The 18,432-nt window shown below is 47.7% G+C and overlaps 2 protein-coding genes across 2 annotated transcripts; both read left to right on the top strand.

Moving 5' to 3' along the window:
- The first annotated feature begins 174 nt into the window (after nucleotides 1–174).
- Nucleotides 175–12,510, top strand: mapk11 (mitogen-activated protein kinase 11). The gene is made up of 12 exons (XM_084701066.1): nucleotides 175–345; nucleotides 5,966–6,095; nucleotides 6,580–6,638; nucleotides 6,972–7,083; nucleotides 7,709–7,738; nucleotides 8,206–8,253; nucleotides 8,388–8,502; nucleotides 8,704–8,775; nucleotides 9,332–9,411; nucleotides 9,769–9,847; nucleotides 10,040–10,213; nucleotides 10,599–12,510. Exons 1-12 carry the CDS (start codon nucleotides 233–235, stop codon nucleotides 10,670–10,672), a joined length of 1,086 nt encoding a protein of 361 aa, XP_084557192.1. The 5' UTR covers nucleotides 175–232; the 3' UTR covers nucleotides 10,673–12,510.
- A 296-nt stretch (nucleotides 12,511–12,806) lies between these two features.
- mapk12b (mitogen-activated protein kinase 12b) lies at nucleotides 12,807–18,168 on the top strand. The gene is made up of 12 exons (XM_084701065.1): nucleotides 12,807–13,136; nucleotides 13,915–14,044; nucleotides 14,423–14,481; nucleotides 14,637–14,748; nucleotides 14,997–15,026; nucleotides 15,432–15,479; nucleotides 15,839–15,953; nucleotides 16,473–16,544; nucleotides 16,766–16,845; nucleotides 17,004–17,082; nucleotides 17,291–17,464; nucleotides 17,975–18,168. Exons 1-12 carry the CDS (start codon nucleotides 13,018–13,020, stop codon nucleotides 18,049–18,051), a joined length of 1,095 nt encoding a protein of 364 aa, XP_084557191.1. The 5' UTR covers nucleotides 12,807–13,017; the 3' UTR covers nucleotides 18,052–18,168.
- Nucleotides 18,169–18,432: the final 264 nt, after the last annotated feature.

Here is an 18,432-nt window from a genome sequence, read left to right as displayed (position 1 = left end):
GAGCCATCGTGTCTGGAATCTACAAGCTCTCAGCCGCCCTCATCCGTATCAGAAACCCCCTTTCAGGAACAAGGAGAGAAAGAGAGAGTGAGTGAGAGAGAGAAGAGAGAGAGAGATAGACCGAGACCGGCCGGCGGAGCGTCTGTGCAGAGAGCCTCAGTCGTAGACAGACAGGGTACCGCGGCTGCAGTGGAGCTCCGTCCGGTCCTTAGTGCATCTCTTTCTGGGGAACATGTCAGCCAGACCGGGGTACTATCGGCAGGAGCTGAACAAGACAGTTTGGGAGGTTCCTGAGCGGTACCAGAACCTGACTCCCGTGGGCTCGGGGGCCTACGGTTCCGTATGGTGAGTGTTATTGGAGGAGGGAGGGCGAGGCTGGATTGAAGTCCATTCTCCGTGCAATGCACAGTGATGCCATGTTTGTTAAAGTCTCATTGTGAGTTGAAATAGAAAACATGTAATCCGTATTTATCTCTTATTCATGACATGTTAACCAGATTACAAGCATGTAGTTTAAATATGGTATCCTAACCTTCATTGCTGTTGTTTTTGTTATTGGCTTTGATCATTAGACTCATGCTGCGATTAAAGTGCATCAGGTTTGTCTTTGCTTAGTGCACTGGTCAATGTTATGGGGAGTAACACACTTGCTAATATTGATTCTGTCCATTCAAACACTTTGGGCGTCATTGAACAGGAAGCAGCAGACAGCTGCAGTGCTGTGATGACTGTAAACCGACGCTGTCAGTGTCTCCGTCTTCAAACGAAAACCCCACTCTTCTCTGCGCGCGTCCTGTAGTTGTGTGAGAGAAACTATCACGCTAAAATCATGTAGCCTCATATATCCTCGCTCCATCGGAAACCCACGGGACTAGCTGTTTATAAGCGCCCACATACTGCCCAGTCTGACGAACTCGAAAGCGGATAACGGGGCCAACAGGCAGCGGGGATGACTAAGAATTGGCGTTGAGAGAGGGAGAGAGAGAGGGAGGGAAAGAGCGAAGGAGAAGAGCAAGAGAAGGACAGGAGGAGGAAGAGAGAAAGAGAATGCAAGGCATGACACATCTGGAAGGGATGGGCATGTAGCAGTGTCTCCACAGGGGGGCTGGTCTAGTGCAGACAGCAAGTCTATCAGTCTGAATCTCTCCTGGAATATCGTTCTTCATTCAGGCTCAGTGATGCACTGATTATATATAATCACATGTCTACATATCAGTCAGGATTCCTGGAATGTATCTGCTTGGGACTAGGTGTTGTTGTCCTGGCTAGTCTGTTATCGATTGCTCTGAATAGAACACTGTTTGATTTTTTTCCCATCAATCAATCCATTAACTCTTACTGCCTCTCTCTCTTCTTCTCTGTCTGACTGTCTGGTTTTACTCCCAAACACCACACGCACACACACGCACACATGCATGCACACACACGCACACACGCACGCACACACACGCACACATGCACGCACACACACGCACACATGCACACACCATGCACGCGCACGCCAGACGCATGCGTGCACGCACACACAAACACACACAATCCCTGTCATGCCCTGCCCTGCATTGTCCAAACCGAGCATATGAATCTACGTGGTTTACAATATTTCATTGTTTCAATCAGACACTATTCTGTCGCCTGGAGAAAGCCACAGTTGCCATGGTGAGGTGTCATGGTGACAGCACTTTAGCCTGAGAGGCATATATACACAGTCAATATCAAGCCATGCTTGCAACGGTAAGCATGAGAGTCGAGGAAGGGGGTCTGTGTGTCTGCAGCCAGACTGTGTAGGAGGGGCAGAGAAGAGGTGATGTTGGTTGGAGAACATCACACCTGAAGAGAAATAAGGATAGATCCGCATTCGATGTCAGCAGCCGATCTGGCCAGCTCAGAGAAAGGCCTCTGAAAATGCCGACCCGTTTTCTTATCTCCCGGTTTGTCCCACGGAGAAACGTTCATCTCCTGAGACGTTGGCGTGCACTTCCTGCTGACGTGTCGTGTTGTGTGAGGACGGCTGCTTGGTACACAGACAGTAGGGATGCACATCAAAGCCAGTAGAGATGCAGGTGGGTGGAGTCTGGACTTCAGACGCAGCCACACTCAAGGGAGTGGGAATAGCTTGTCAGCTATATCAATACAGTACATCCTTACGTTACATGCACAGCCATATGCAACCCTACACCCACAAGTGTTTACTGCATGCTGTCTATAACATGAGCAGTGGTCCATGGGGGGGGGGGGCTTGGTGGATTAACAGTGTGCTGACAGTTTTGTAGTAGACTACACCTCTGGGTACAGGGCACCAATCAGACGTGTGGGCTCGTGCACTGTCCAACATCTTAATGGCTTCATTAAGGGAGCTAATCTGTTCCCTCCATGGAGGGGACAGGTTTAATGAGATCACGTGATTGTTGGTTTCCACTCCAACCCTGCTCCTGGAGAGATACCCTCCTGCAGGGTCTCACTCCAACCAGATTGTGATTCACTGGATCAACATAAATAGCTCAGAGATGGCTCTCCAGGGCTGGGCTGACCTGGGTCTGGACTAAGTACACTATCTCTAGACTAAGAGTGATACTGATAGCTGTTTAAACCAGCTATAGAATCTCCTTCATTCTGATGCCTCTTTGTGTTCAGAGTGTTGCTGTTGGGCTATTGAGTCATGGACAAACTGACTCACAGCATCTAGCTCTGGAGTGAGTGCTGAGGACACGCATACACACACACACACACGCACATAATCCCTCTGTTCTCTACTTTTTCAGTCCCTTCACACACACACACACACACACGTATGCACGTACACACACACGCATCCAAAAACAAACAAACACACACTCCTTCTGATCTGTGCTTCTTCAGTCCCTTCACACACTCACACACACACACAATCCCTGCCATGCCCTGCCTCTCTTTGTCCCAACCAAGCTTCATCCATTGTCTATGACCCTGGCAGGCCTGATTGATTTGCAGAGGGCTGGGGGTGGGGTCTGAGGTCTAGGGACTAGGGGGGTTTAAAAGTCTGTGGTCTGCTTCGGGGGGTAGGGATAGCAATGGGGGGTCTAGGGGTGGTACCTCTACTGCAAGAGGACAGGACTGCAGTTATTGCTGGTCTCTCAGATCTCTTGCATCTCTCCTGGGACTGTTTGCCTGGGGTCAAGGATAAGACAAGCCCATCAAATATCAAAAGGGTCAGAGGAGGAGTGGGGGGGGGGGTAAAGGTTGTAAAAATAGCTATTTACTGATATGGGAAAGCATATTGCACTGATACATAATATGGATTCAATCTTCCAGTCATAGTCTGGGATCAATACACACACACACACCTGCTCACACAGGCACACAAACTCACCCACGTGCACGGATGTGACCACACAAGTGTTGTCATCCTTGAAACAATGATCTGACTTTCTCAGGTCTGATAACATTTCCAACATCCGTCTCAGCTTCCAGCCTGCAACCCCTAACTCAATCACGCTGCTTCACTCTGCCTCTGTCTCCTCCATCCCTCCATCCCCAAATGAAGTTGCTGCTGGATATGTTGACCAGTAACTGCAAACCTTTAATGTCTGAAAGGAAGCTTCCAGAGTTGCGGCGTACAGCTCCCATTCTTTATGGGTGAAGAGAACTGAGAGAGGTGTGTCTCGACGGGTGAACAGGAGGTGGATGTTTCTGCTGTGTTTCAACTATTCTGTTTCCTCTGGTCTCTAGTGGTGCCACACATTTCATGGGGGGGGGGGGGGGCAAGGGGGGTGGAATCAGGTAGACAGCCACAAAGACATGCCTCAGGCACGCTGCCTGGTCTTCTCCAGGGTGGGAGGGGGTTTGCTTGTGGAGCCATCATCTCCACCCCTCCCTGCCATACACAGGAGCTGCAGGTTGTAATTACCAAGCATGGGGGCACAGTGACAGCCACGCATGGAGGAGAACAGTTAGGGGGCTATTTACATGCCCGGCAGGGTGAACATGCAGAGGGATAATAACAAACATCCGTGGTTTAAAATTCTAGCTAGATAGGTGGACAGAAAGGTAGACAGGCAGGCAGATTGGTGGACAGAAAGGCAGACAGGCTGGCAAACAGACAAACTGTAAAACTCCCATATGGTCGTTTGATGCTTCGGAGCTGAATCTTTAACATCAGAGCCATTGCACCGGCATTGATGCCACCCCTCCCCCTCTCCTCCTCCCCCTCTCCTCTTCCCCCTCTCCTCCTCTGCCTCTCATCCTCCTCTCTTCTCATACCCTCCCCCTCTCCTCCTTTGGGGGTTGGAACAGGAGGAGCATTAACAGCTGGAGGAGAAAATAAGAAGAAAACCCCCCACACATCTGACACAGGGGGAGATCGATGCATATCTTGGGCGTGTGCTGTGTGACAATGATAATAATGTATTCACTGAGCATTCCCTGATGCTTTCATCCAAAGCCACATACACAGGGGGGTTTGAACCTCTGCAATGGAATGTTCTAACCCCTGAGCTGTCCCTGTCCCCGATGGGGTGTGCTGAGTGGTGCAGCCCTACAACTGCCATGTATGGAAGGTGGCAGAGGCACGCATGTGAGAATGAAACAGGGCTGTCTGGTTTCTGTCCGGGACAGTAATGTAGCCCAGGGTAAACAGAGGCTGCTATAATGGAATATGAGTGGGACCCACTTCTGGTTTTCACAGGCACACGGCAAACCCACTTCTTCACCACACCTGACGAAGAACAACACATCTTCAGTACATTTTCCCATCTTCTGTCACTACCACATCATTAGTGAAGGAGAGGCTAGCTGTAAGCGATGATGCTAACCCATTGAAGGAGATGGGAGGCTAGCGGTTAGCAGCTATGGGTTAGCTATGGGTACATTCTTGGCTGACATGTGGCAAAGAGCATCTGTGGAGACCAGCAGGTGCTTCAGTGACTGGGAGCGGAATGGCTGCACTTGGCCTTGGCTGAAGCCAATCTGTCAGGGGTTCTCTCTAAGTGTGTGTGTGTGTGTGCGTGTGTGTGTGTGTATGTGTGTGTGTGTGTCCTTGCTCTGTCTCCACTGCTGACTGTAGATAACACCTCACCTCAGTAATGAACTCAGTAATGTCTGCTTCTTACAGGGTAATGAGACAGGCCAGAGTCGAGGTCCACGTGTAATCTGATGTTGCTCTCACTTCTGCAGAGTCTGTGTGTGTGCTCTCCTCTCTCATGGCCCTGGGTGGGTCTCAGTAGCACAACAGGCAGCAGAATCAGAATCAGATTGCATGCTTTGAATCCCCCTGTACTGTTGGATGAAAGTGTCTAAAAGTGCCAAATAAATACATTATTAGTACTTATCTTGTTCATGTCCATGTCCTTCCTCGGTTTCCTCTTGGCTCTCAGTCACCTCTTTTTGGGGGTTTCGTAACATTTTCTACTTCCTGTGCATCTGGTCTGACCTTCCTCTTTGAGACTATCTTGAAGACTGTAAGGATGTGAGAGTCCTATGGCAAGCAAAATAGAAACAGCATCACGAGAATGCAGACGGGCGCTGAACTGACACCAATTTCTAACTCATGTATGTCATCTATGTGGAAACCGTCATTAAAAGGCAAAAGAAAGTGGGACAATGTATTTAATCATGTTTTCCCCTTTTTCTCCTTCCATTCCTGTCTCCTTTCTCCATCTGCTCCCTCCCTCCCTCCCTCCCTCCCTCCCTCCCTCCCTCCCTCCCTCCCTCCCTCCCTCCCTCCCTCCCTCCCTCCCTCCCTCCCTCCCTCCCTCCCTCCCTCCCTCCCTCCCTCCCTCCCTCCCTCCCTCCCTCCCTCCCTCCCTCCCTCCCTCCCTCCCTCCCTCCCTCCCTCCCTCCCTCCCTCCCTCCCTCCCTCCCTCCCTCCTCTCTCCTTTCGCTCTCTTCCTCTCCTCTCACTCCCCTGCATTTGCCTCTTCCCTCCGCTCCCATCTTCTACCTCCCTCCCTCCTCTCCTCCATGTCCCCCCTGCACTCCCTCCTCTCAGCTCAGCCTATGACGTGAGGCTGAGACAGAAGGTGGCTGTGAAGAAGCTGTCCAGGCCGTTCCAGTCTCTCATCCACAGTCGTCGTTCCTACCGGGAGCTCCGTCTGCTCAAGCACATGAAGCACGAGAACGTGAGGGAGCAGCGGCAACTACAACCACACACACACACACGCATGCACTCACCCACACATCTACACCCACACCCATACGCAAACACTCTCTCACACACAAATCCTCTCTCTCGCACATATTGGTGACAGTGGTAAACACAGGAACCTTGTGAGGACGGGAAGTGACCGAGTAAAAAGACATGGCAGGCTTGCTTGTTTTAGTCGCGTGTGGCGACATTTGCTCCAATATGAGGACATCATGTTGCTTAAAAATAGTCAAAACGTCAGTGTGTGTAACACCAACCGCCTTCACTTCCTGGCCCTTTCTCTTTTCCTTCTCTTTTTCTTCTCCAATGCCTCTCTTTCTCTCCCCTCTCCTCTGTTTACTCCTTCTCCTCTCTTTTCTTCCTCTGCCTCCCCCCGTCTCCACTTCTCCTTTCCTTCTCTCCTTCTCTTTCCCTTCCCTCCTGTCTTCCTCTCCCTCCCCTCCCCTCTCTCTCCTTAGGTAATAGGGCTCCTGGATGTCTTCTCCCCTGCTGCCTCCCTGGAGGACTTTAATGAAGTGTGAGTGTACTAGTGTGTATGCGAGTGTGTGAGTGTGAGAAGGGAGGGAGTGTGTGAGTGTGATGAAAGAGGGCCAAGTTTAGGGCCAAGAGGTCAAGTATAAAATATCACTCAGAGCTGCTTGAAGTCTCTAATAATTTGGGTGTGTGTCTGTGTGTGTCTGTGTGTGTGTGTGTGTGGGGGGGGGGGGGTCGGGGGTTATTGTCATACTCAATATGTTCCATTTTCAGAATATTGTGTGTGGGAGGGAGGCTTGACACATTGCCATGACAACGTCACCACGCTCCACTCTAACTCGCCCCTCCCTCTCCTGTTCCCACCCCTCTTTCTCAGCTACCTAGTGACTAACCTAATGGGGGCGGACCTCAACAATATCGTGAAATTCCAGCGCCTCTCCGACGAGCATGTTCAGTTCCTTATCTATCAGCTGCTACGAGGGCTCAAGGTAAACCACCCCTGACAGGAAACTAAACACACACACACATTTACACACTTACATACACACAGACACAGTCAAACATCAGATCTGGGGTTTGAACACTGGACATGAATGAGGAATGGGAAGCCTCACACTCTAATGTCAAGCACTGTTCAGCAAATGTTTGCCAAGTACCATTTATGAAGACAGAAAGTGCCTCGACGAGAAAGATCACTACTCAATGTGTACCCTGGTAACACATACTGGTATCATAAACACAGTATCCTGAAAACGGTGTCATCATTGTTCAGAGTTTCTGTATGGGAAACTAATTCCCAGAAAGCTAACTGGGAGTCAATGCTCTCCTCTGATGAGAGACATATGGGTGACAATGCAATGTTGCTAAGACAACAAGGAGTCCTCCTACTAGACTAGAGGATTCATTGGCCAGTCTGGTTACTAGGGAAACAACCAAAAGCCTTCCTTATAAGCTGGGGCCACAGAGGCCACTGCTGGGGTGCTCTCCTGACCCCTGCCTTCTTTCTCTCCTCTCTCCTCCCACACCACCTGCCCCATCTCTCTCCCTTCTCACCCCCTGCCCCAATCTCCTGTCTCTCATTCCACCACTCCGACACCCCCCGTCCCTTCACAGTACATCCATTCAGCGGGACTGATACACAGAGTGAGTGGTTGCTCTCTCCTCCTCCTCTCCTCTCCTCCTCTCCTCCACCTCTCTTCCTTTCCGCCTGTGTTCATAAGGGGGCCTTAGGGCTTCTTGTCCCACCTGAGAGTTGAGTGTTGGATGTGAAGGATTGTGTGTGTGTGTAATGCATGTGTGTGTTGGAGACTGACTGTCGACAGAGTGTGTGTTTTGGTCATGCCAGTTTGGTTTTGTCCCTTGCGGTTTCCCTTCCTCTCTATGTTTCTGTGTTTCTGTCTGTCTGACTGCCTGCTTGTCTGTCTTTCTGCTGACTTTTTGACTAATCTGCCTGCATGTCTGTGTGACTGCCTGCTTGTCTACTAGTCTGTTTGTATGACTTCTTGCTTGCTTGCCTGCCCAACTGCTTGTCTGCCAGTCTGTCTCACTTCCGGTCTGTCTGTTGAGTCTTTTTTTCTTATTGTCTCGTCATATGTCTCTGTTTCTCCCAGGACCTGAAGCCCAGCAATGTGGCCGTGAATGAGGACTGTGAGCTCAGGGTAAGTCCAAACCAGTCCAGTCCAGAACACCAATTCACCCTACCCCCCTTTGAACACAATCACAACACACCCTCCCCCCAGCTCCAAAATAGTCAACTGCCCTGACAACCTTTGTCTGCATGCCTGTTGTCCAGATCCTTGACTTTGGATTGGCCAGACAGACAGACGATGAGATGACTGGATACGTGGCCACTCGCTGGTACAGAGCCCCTGAGATCATGCTCAACTGGATGCATTACAATCAAACAGGTGAGACATCTGGCATGGCAGGACGCAAGTCGCTCCCACCATCCACTGAGAGCTGGGTGTAAAGGGTTTCCTGACCTCCTGTTAGGCAGTGAGGAGTGGGCCCTTGACCACCTCGCTGCCTAATGTTGACAGTGTATCTGTTGCTTGCGCTAACGTCTGAGTTGCCTGTCATCATCGACCTGTTGCTTGTGTCTGTTTCAGTGGATATCTGGTCAGTTGGCTGCATCATGGGAGAACTTCTGAAAGGGAAGGTCTTGTTTCCAGGCAATGACTGTATCCTTCGTTGAACAACACTGAATGACTTAAGAGGACACCATATACTTCACACACTCTTTTTTTCTTGTAGCCTCTGGTCAGTCCCACCACATCAGAGCAGGCCTGGGATTTGCATCTCAATCCCAGCCAGAGATCTAGAACTCCCTCCCCTCTTTTGTCCCTGGAGGGGGAGCTTCCAGGGAAAACTGAATGAACGGAATGTTCACAATAGGTGGAATTGTATCGGCTGTCACATGCTTAGTTCGAGGAGTAGAACAGAGGTATGTTTGATTTAGTGCCCCTAAAATGCAGTGGGTCTCCCGCCTGCCTACATGAGGCTGTTTTACCGGAGGTGTTCAAGTGTTCTAACTCTGCCACTTTAACGGCCCTTTTCTCTCACTCAACATTTTCTCCCAGCCCTTCTTTCTTCCTTTTTCTCGTCTCCTCTGAGCTGGTGTCTTCTTTTTGGTTCTGTTTTACTATGTTCAACCCTGATGACCTCAGCCCTGCCCTGCCCTGAATGCTGAACGACTGCTTGTTATGTGTCCTGGTCCTTAACCTCTCCCCTCCTAAGATATCGACCAGCTGAAGAGAATCATGGAGGTAGTGGGGACGCCGACACCTGATCTCCTGCAGAAGATCTCCTCTGAACATGTGAGACAGAAATAGAGGGATGGGCGGATGGACAGATAGGGGAAGGGGCAGATGGAGGGGTGGAAAGATGGGATGGAGTGATGGGCGGATGTAGGGATGTAGGAATGTAGGGATGGAGGGATGGGCGGATGGAGGGATGGGCGGATGGAGGGATGGGCGGATGGAGGGATGGAGGGATGGATTAAAAAGTAAAGGGGCGGACGACAAACCAGAAATGAGCTCCTAGCTAATGCTTTGTCACAGCAGATGATTCAACAATATTAACTTGCTAATTTCATGGACGTGTTGGATCATTGACTTTTCTATACACCAATCAATTTCCGTTAATTGCTATCATGCATCGATTCTCATTGGCAGGCTCAGAAGTACATCCAGTCACTCCCCTTCATGCCTCAGCAGGACTTGGAGAAGATCTTCAGAGGAGCCAACCCGCTGGGTGAGTCTCAAGAGCTTCATCTACATGACTTTGTGACCCTCCCTCCCTAATTCTGTCTGTCTCTCTGAATTTTCTCTCTCTCTCTCTCTCTCTCTCTCTCTCTCTCTCTCTCTCTCTCTCTCTCTCTCTCTCTCTCTCTCTCTCTCTCTCTCTCTCTCTCTCTCTCTCTCTCTCAAACTCTTCCTCCATTAGCTGTGGACCTCTTAAAGCGTATGCTGGTGTTGGACTGTGACGGCCGTATCTCTGCCAGCGCTGCCCTGTCCCACCCATACTTCTCCCAGTACCACGACCCTGACGACGAGCCTGAGGCCCCACCCTACGACCAGACGCTGGAGAGCAAGGACCGCACTCTGGAGGAGTGGAAGGGTGAGAGAGGGAGTGAGGGAGGGAGGGACAGAGGGATGTAGAGAGCAAGATGGAGGAAAGAAAAGATGGAGAAAGGGAGAGAGGGTGACATGGAAGGAGGGATGGAGAGACGGCGTAAGGGAGGGAGGGTGAGACCAGAGAGGAAGGGAGTGATGAATGGAGGGATGTCTGGAGGTGAGGGAGAAGATGGAGAAATGGGGGGAGGAAAGGGTATGAGAAGGTGGAAAGATGTTTGAGACCGATGGTGGAGAACGAGAAGGATCAACTACGTTAGAAAGTTCAAGCAGAGCAAGAGTTGGTATCTCTTTCCCTGCCTCCCTCGCTCCCCTTCTGTGTCCACCCCCATCTCATTCTCTTTTTTCTTCTTCTTCTCTTTTCCCCTTAGAGCTGGTGTTTGAGGAGGTGAACGGGATCAAGCCACCCGTCAGCAACACAGACAACCTTCAGGTGGAGCCGTAAAATGCCCCGCCCCTTCCTGCTCTGCCACTTCCTGCTCCGCCCATCTCCCGCCTCCTGAAGAAGATCCGCCCCCCTTTGTCTCTGCCTGTCCTTCAGTCAGCCAGGTCTGGGAGGAGCCGGGAGAGACTGCGAGCCAATCAGAGACAACGCTGTTACGCTGTTTCCCAGGGCATGCCCTTCCCCCTCCCTGATGAATGTGATTATTGGTCGGTTTGACTGTCCGTCAGGAGTGAAGTGTGAAGGGGCGGCAAAGAGGCGGCTTGCATTTGAACATGAAGGGATGAGAATTATACGCACATTACAATTACAGGGAAAGAAGTATGTATTTTCAGATTGGTGTTGTAAGTCAGAAAGAGTGTGAGAGAGTGAGAAAGAGAGAGTTAGCAAGTAGCACTAGCATCCAAACTTACCTATTCTAGTTTTGTCCAATAGATGTCCAACCAGAATCAAGTATCAAGCCACTCCAATCTTTTGTAATGGAGATGGTCATACATTACCATATTACCATTGTAACTGTTCCACTCAGTGGACTTGCATGAAACAATATCAGTGATTTATAACTTTCTTTCTGTCATCAGTAAACGTCGTGGCATCAAGGTAGAACAGCATTCTTACTGAGGCTTCAGAGTTGAACTGTTGCTGAGGATTCCGACCCAATTATGTCTCTGATGTTTCAACTGTAGCATAGAACGTTCTTCCACCCACACGAACCACACCACAACCCACAGTTGCCGAATCATCCCCTTGCAGTCATTTAAGAGCTCCAGAAGATCTCTGTTTACTAAAAGCGCTCTGAGAATGAGGTCTCACCTGAGGAGAGTCAGATTGTTGGCTACAATCGTAGCGCTGGCCGTGACTCGTGGCAACAGTGTCTAAGGTCTTTCAGATTGTAGCTGCCAGTCACTCAGCGACCCACTGGACTTGGTACAAGCTCATGGACACCAGACGCTCTGGAGCTCCAGAGATACAGGTTATACAGGTCCATGACTTTCAGCTGAGGAGGTTCAACTCTGGATGGAGTTACCATGCAGTTTCAGATGAATCCTGTCTGACAAGGATTCCCCCTGAGAGGGCTTTAACAGATGGAACAGCGACAACAACACCATGAAGACAAACATGATCGTCGGAACTAACTGGCCACTATCACACACACACCCGGAGTGAAGAGTTGAATCTGAGGAGTTGGCATTATAATTGCACAAATGGGCATATCGCCATCTACTCGTTTTTGAACAATAAAAGGAGAAGCTCCCAAAGCATAGCACATCCATTGCATATTTTTGATCTAGTAACATGCTCTGGGATCGCCTGTTATGTATGTATGTATTACTACAGCCACAATCACACGCCTCACTTACAGTAATACATCTGTCTACCAAGATCACGTCTGGGCAGGACGGTTGATGTTGTACGATATGTGTGGTGAACCAAATTTTGATGTCATATATCTGATGGATGTGTAAACAAAATGAATGTTAACAAATGTGTAACTTTCTAGAATGTTTGTGTTGATCAGATGGCGGCATGAACCTCAACAATGAAATGGCTGCCTATTGGATTTACATCACTATAACCAAATGTTTGTTTCCTTGAATGCCAAACCAACTCACACAGGAGGGTAAACATACCTAACAAATGTTTTTGTTAGAAAAATCACATCACTGGACTTACAGTGTAAGCTGATGGGACATGGCCTATGGCATAGGTCTATATTGTGTGTGTCTGCTTTGCATGTCTTCAGCAGGTTCTTCCAGCCAGCAAAAGACTCCCTCAAAGCCTGGAACTCTTCAAATTGACTACCATTCTGCTCCCCTCAATAAAAACAAAGTTCCTTATCATGGACGTTTCTGTCAGTTTGTTTGTGGCAGAGCATGTTTCAGGACAGGAATCAGTCTAATTTTTGTCTGTGGGTGGACAAGACATAATAAACTGTCAGCAAAACGGAAGTTTCCAGTGGATTAAGGCAGGGACTAAAATAGCATTTCATTACTATCTTTCCCGGCCACTCGCGTCACACAATCCCATGACAACAGGAACAACAGCCTTTCCATCAATTACTTCACATAATATGAACCTACACGCCCATCGATTGGCTGTAGCAACCAGGCGGTTTGGGGTGTGCCTGTCCGTAGCCAGTAGTCGCTGGCAAAAGGTGGTCAACACCAGGAAATTATCTTTCGCGTCACTGAGGACCGCTTTTGGGCAACCGGGCGCACTGCGCATTTTGTCGGACCAGTGTTGTCGAGGGTCGTTTGGTGTTAAGAGATAGAAGTCCCATGAACACAACAGTGTGTTTAGAATTATATTACGAGTAAGCGGCGAGCTACCGACCCGGATTAATCGATATGTCAATCCGCTCGCGGACTGGATTTTACCGTCAAGAGGTAAACAAAACGGCATGGGAGGTTCCAGAGCGGTATCGAGAACTAAAGCAGGTGGGAACGGGAGCGTACGGAACTGTATGGTAAGTTAAGTAAAACTAAGACATAATGTATTTGCACCATTGTTTGATGTTCTTGCTTTATCGGAGGAAAATGTATACACTGGTAGAAGATGTCAAGATACCCCAGTTTGCTTCGACAACAATAACTAATGCGCGTCCGCGTCAAGTTCTTTGGTGCAAGTTTATCGACTGGCAACAATGGGTGCATGGACGTACTTGAAAGGACGTGGAATGTGCGTCACTACGTCTAAATTGAGCCATCAACCCATCTGAGATATCATGAACACTAAAATCATTCACATAGTTTTTGCGTGCTGATGAACCTATAAGCCATATCAAGAAGGAAATATCTGTCTTTGTGAAGTTGGGCTGTGGGCATAACAAAGAAACCCCACTGGTGCATTGTTGGGCTCGAGCCAGCTGAGGAACTTCCATTAAACTTCAACACCGCCAGACCAGGGGCTGGCAGAAAAGAAAGGAAGCCATTACATTTTCTTTCGTGTGACAGCTTAATAGCTTACATTTGTATCCAACTAGGCAATTTATGTTTAGTCTACCAATAAAACACAAACTTGTTTAGGGCCTAGTCAATGCTGATTTTAGGACACATTTTACACTAATAATCCCTTCAAAGGCACTTAATGTTAAAACAAAGTTTCAAACATAACCAAGTATTACAGTTCAAAATGTCCTGACTATTTCCTCAGAAGATTAACACGAGGGAAAAAAATTGAATTAAATTCTGATCCTTTCCTCTGATGACTAACTGGTTTATGGTGTCTGTCTTCCTCCCCGGCAGCTCAGCTCTGGATCGCAGGTCAAGCTTGAGAGTGGCCATAAAGAAGCTGCACAGGCCCTTCCAGTCCAAGCTCTTTGCCAAGAGAGCATACAGGGAGCTACGCCTCCTCAAACACATGAAGCATGAGAATGTGAGAACCTCTCTCACTGTCCTCCAATAGAACACTAGAACTTCTCTCACTGTCCTCCAATAGAACACTAGAACCTCTCTCACTGTCCTCCAATAGAACACATTAGAACCTCTCTTACTGTCCTCCAATAGAAGACACTAGAACCTCTCTCACTATCACCTCCTCCATCCCATCACAACCCTAAAACGTATCTCCATTCCAGCACGTTTACATATTAAACCTCTCTAAGCAGTTAGTCAGGAGTTATCTTGAGCATTGCAGAGACATATTTCTATGATATTGGTCTATCTGTGTTTGTGTGTGTGTCTGTGTGAGTAGTATGTGTGTGAGGTGTGTGTCTGTTTAAATTTAACCTGTGCTTTCTCTGCGACTTCTCAGGTGATTGGCCTTCTCGATGTGTTCACCTCTGAAATCTCATTGGACAGATTCCATGACTTGTACGTTTTTACTTCTTGAAAGCCTCTTATGTTTATACAGGAGTACATTCACAAAATACCGAATATGAAAATATTCATATAATTAAATATGAAGCTCTCTCTCTCTCAATCCCCTATCTCCCTCTCTCTCGATCCCCCATCTCCCTCTCTGTCAGCTACCTGGTCATGCCCTTCATGGGAACAGACCTGGGGAAATTGATGAAGCTGGAGAGACTGACTGAGGACAGAGTTCAGTTCCTGGTCTATCAAATGCTGAAAGGACTAAAGGTTAGATGTCACCCACATGCATGCATGCGGACACACATATGTACACACACACATGAAGATGCGCAGACATACAGTGTACCCTCTGGCACACATATTGGATATACTGTATGTTTATATATATATATATATATATATATATATATATATATATACACACACACAAAATCACAGAGCATCATTCAGATATAAACAATATACTTTTTAGTAATATCCTTGACTAACTCTTTGTGTCCTCTTCCTCTCTGCAGTACATCCACTCAGCAGGGATCATCCACAGGGTGTGTGACCTTTGACCTATCGGGGGGTGAGGTGCTTTCTCTTTGGCACCCCGACTCCTATTCATCTGGTTTCCCACAGCAGTGGCTTAATCATGTGTGTGTGGTTGTATGGGTTTTATGAGACTGTGTGTGCGTATGTCAGAGAGAGGTTGTGTGTGTGTGTGTGTGTGTGTGAAAGAGAGCCTGTGTGTGAGAGAAAGTGGCGGTGTGCATGTGAAAGAGACTGGGGAGAGAGACCGTTTGTGTGTGTGTGTGTGTGTGTGTGAGAGACAGAGGGAGAGAGAGAGAAACAGCAACAGTGTGTGTGTGTATGCAAAAGAAAGACTGTGGTTGACTGTGTGTGTGTGTGACAGTGATGTCAGCGGTTTCTCAGTCTGAATCAACTGATTCTTTTGAACTTTCCAGGATCTGAAACCAGGGAATCTGTCAGTCAACCAAGACTGTGAGCTGAAGGTATGCAACAATACTTTATTTGAAATAAAGAATGAGTGGTAACACAGATCTCAAATAGCTGTGTAATCATACATTAGTTTGGATTCACTTTGTAGAGTTCAGGTACACAACCATATGATGTCACTAAATGTCTGCTTGTGACTGCTTGTGTGATTGTTCCTGTGCTCAGTGAGGCCAAATAAGTAGATTTATTAATCTATTAAAAATGCCTGAAACTATTCAGCTAACCCTTACTAGCACTCAGACTCAAGTGAAAACTTCACTTTCACAAACTGTGAAAGTACCTGTTTCTGCTTCCTCTGTGGCCTAAAGTACTATTCAGGTATTTGTTTACTTCCTGGTTATACCCCCCCCCCCAGATCCTGGACTTTGGGCTGGCCAGGCAGGCAGACACAGAGATGACCGGGTATGTGGTGACCCGATGGTACAGAGCCCCCGAGGTGATCCTTAACTGGATGCACTACACACAGACCGGTTAGTCCCACACACTCATAAACATACATTCATTCTTAAACACACAATTATTTGACTTTTCTTGTGAGTACCGACAATTCAGTCCCATTCAGTAGTCGCGTTATCCCTAACACGTAACCCTTTATGTTATTCTAACCCTCAAACCTCTAAGAAATGGCACTTAAAGTTCTGAAGACCAAGAAAAGGTCCTCACTAATAAATATTTTTCTTGTCTACTTTTCTTGTGGGGACTCTTGTCCCTACGTGAATAGTTAAACCAATACATGCTCACACACACACACACATGCACACACACACACATACACACACACACACACACACACACACACACAAGGGACCTACACAGTGATTTCTGATTACATATGTCCACAAGATGGCACTACTTGTCAAGTGATGATATTTCACCTCCCTCTCTCTTTCTTTCTTTCTCTTTCCGTCTTCCTCACTCTTTCTCTATCTCTCCCTCTTTCTCTATCTCTCCCCCCCTCTCTCTCTTTCTCTATATTTTGTATCTTTTAGTGGATATCTGGTCAGTGGGCTGCATCATGGCAGAGATGCTTTTGGGGAAACCGCTGTTTAAAGGAAATGACCGTATCCCTCATCACTGACCATAGTACACCATCCTGTCCATGTGGCTAATGTCATCTACAGTTTGATTATATATATATATATATATATATATTAGTTTGATTAGATTAGAAGCTTCACAATTGTACAGGTCCCAGTTCAGCCTCCAGGGTCATATTTCCTGTGGCGTCTATAATGATGTGTGTGCTTAAGCTTCTGTGATCCTTGACCCCTGGTGATGTCAGACCTGGACCAGTTGAAGGAGATCATGAAGGTGACCGGTACGCCTACTGCTGATTTTGTGGTGAAGCTGCAGAGCCAAGATGTGAGAACTCACATACACATACACGCACACTAACGCGTACACACACACACACGCACATATACACACATCCATGCACTTCCTTGACACCTACACACACACACGTTCTCACTTGCAATGACACACATGTTGATGTGTATTTGTACTACTTTGTTCTACAGGCCAAAAACTACATCAGAAGTTTACCCAAAGTACAGAAGAAAGATCTGAACATGCTTTTCTCCAAAACAAGCTCGGAAGGTAATCACAAACACTAATAAAAAACGAATCCTTAGCAGTAACAAATAAATCAAATAGTTTTAGATCGGTTAAGTCCTTCAATTGTTTGTGTGGAACAAGGTGTGTGTTCGATGGCTGCGTTTGTGCTAAATGTGTGTCATGGTGTGTATCTGTTACATATGTGTGCGTTTGTATGTGTATGTGTGTGTGTGTGTGTGTGTGTGTATAGCGGTAGGTGTTCTGGAATGCATGCTGCTGCTGGACCCAGAGATGAGGGTGAGTGCGTCGGAGGCGTTGGCCATGCCCTTCTTCAGCGAGTTCAGAGAGCCAGAAGAGGAGACAGAGGCCCAACCCTACGACCACTCCATGGACAACACTGACCTGCCCCTGGAACAGTGGAAACGTAAGGGAGGGAGAGAGAGAGAGAGAGGGACATGCAGGGAGAGAGAGAGGAACATGGAGGGATGGAGGGAGAGAGAGAGGAACATGGAGGGATGGAGATGGAGGGAGGGAGATGGAGGGAGAGAGAGAGAGAGAGGGACATGGAGGGATGGAGAGTGGGAGATGGAGGGAGAGAGAGAAAGAGAGGGACATGGAGGGATGGAGAGTGGGAGATGGAGGGAGAGGGACATGGGGGAGAGAGAGAGGGACATGGAGAGAGGGACATCGAGGGATGGAGAGAGGGAACTAAAGAGTAAAAGGGAGAGAAAGGGAAAGAGAAGCAAAAAGATGGTGGGATATAGCGGAGGGATGGAGGGAGGTCTAATGGAGGTCAGAGAGAAGCAGAGTTCATGTAGATACTGTAGGAAGCCAGTCTTGTGATTTTCAAACCTGTCATGTGATCTCCAAAGTATTAAAGTGTCAATTTAGAGAGTTGATTGATTACAGAACATTGTTTCAATTCCTTGTACAGGTCACACATTTACAGAGATTCTGACCTTCCGGCCATCAGTGACAGAAACCAAAGACGCCAAAGAGACATCACTCTAACACACACACTATGCTGACCTGTCAATGATAATTGTATTGTTGTACAGATGTAATATGATTGTACAGAATTAAGATGGTTTTTAGTTTAAGCTGAATAAACAGACATTTTCAAATATATTATGAAGGTTTCTTATGTTGTAGGCATCAGCAGCATTTAGTCTGAGCTCCACTATGATACAACTACAGATATTGTTTGTAAAATAATTAAGCAGAAAAACACACCCTATTTGGAGTCCTTTTAACATGATGCGTCAGCTGTACTCTATGTATCACCGTCACATTTTCATCAAACCTGGAGATCACAATTTGCACGTCCACCTGTCAATTGACCAACTAGGCTATGCCAACTACTTCGATAAAACGAATGACTCTAACATATTG

The sequence above is a fragment of the Hypomesus nipponensis genome, chromosome 7 (assembly GCF_054491055.1).
Source record: "Hypomesus nipponensis isolate SF chromosome 7, ASM5449105v1, whole genome shotgun sequence".
Lineage (NCBI taxonomy): Eukaryota > Metazoa > Chordata > Actinopteri > Osmeriformes > Osmeridae > Hypomesus > Hypomesus nipponensis.
This window is presented reverse-complemented; position numbering and strand designations above follow the sequence as displayed.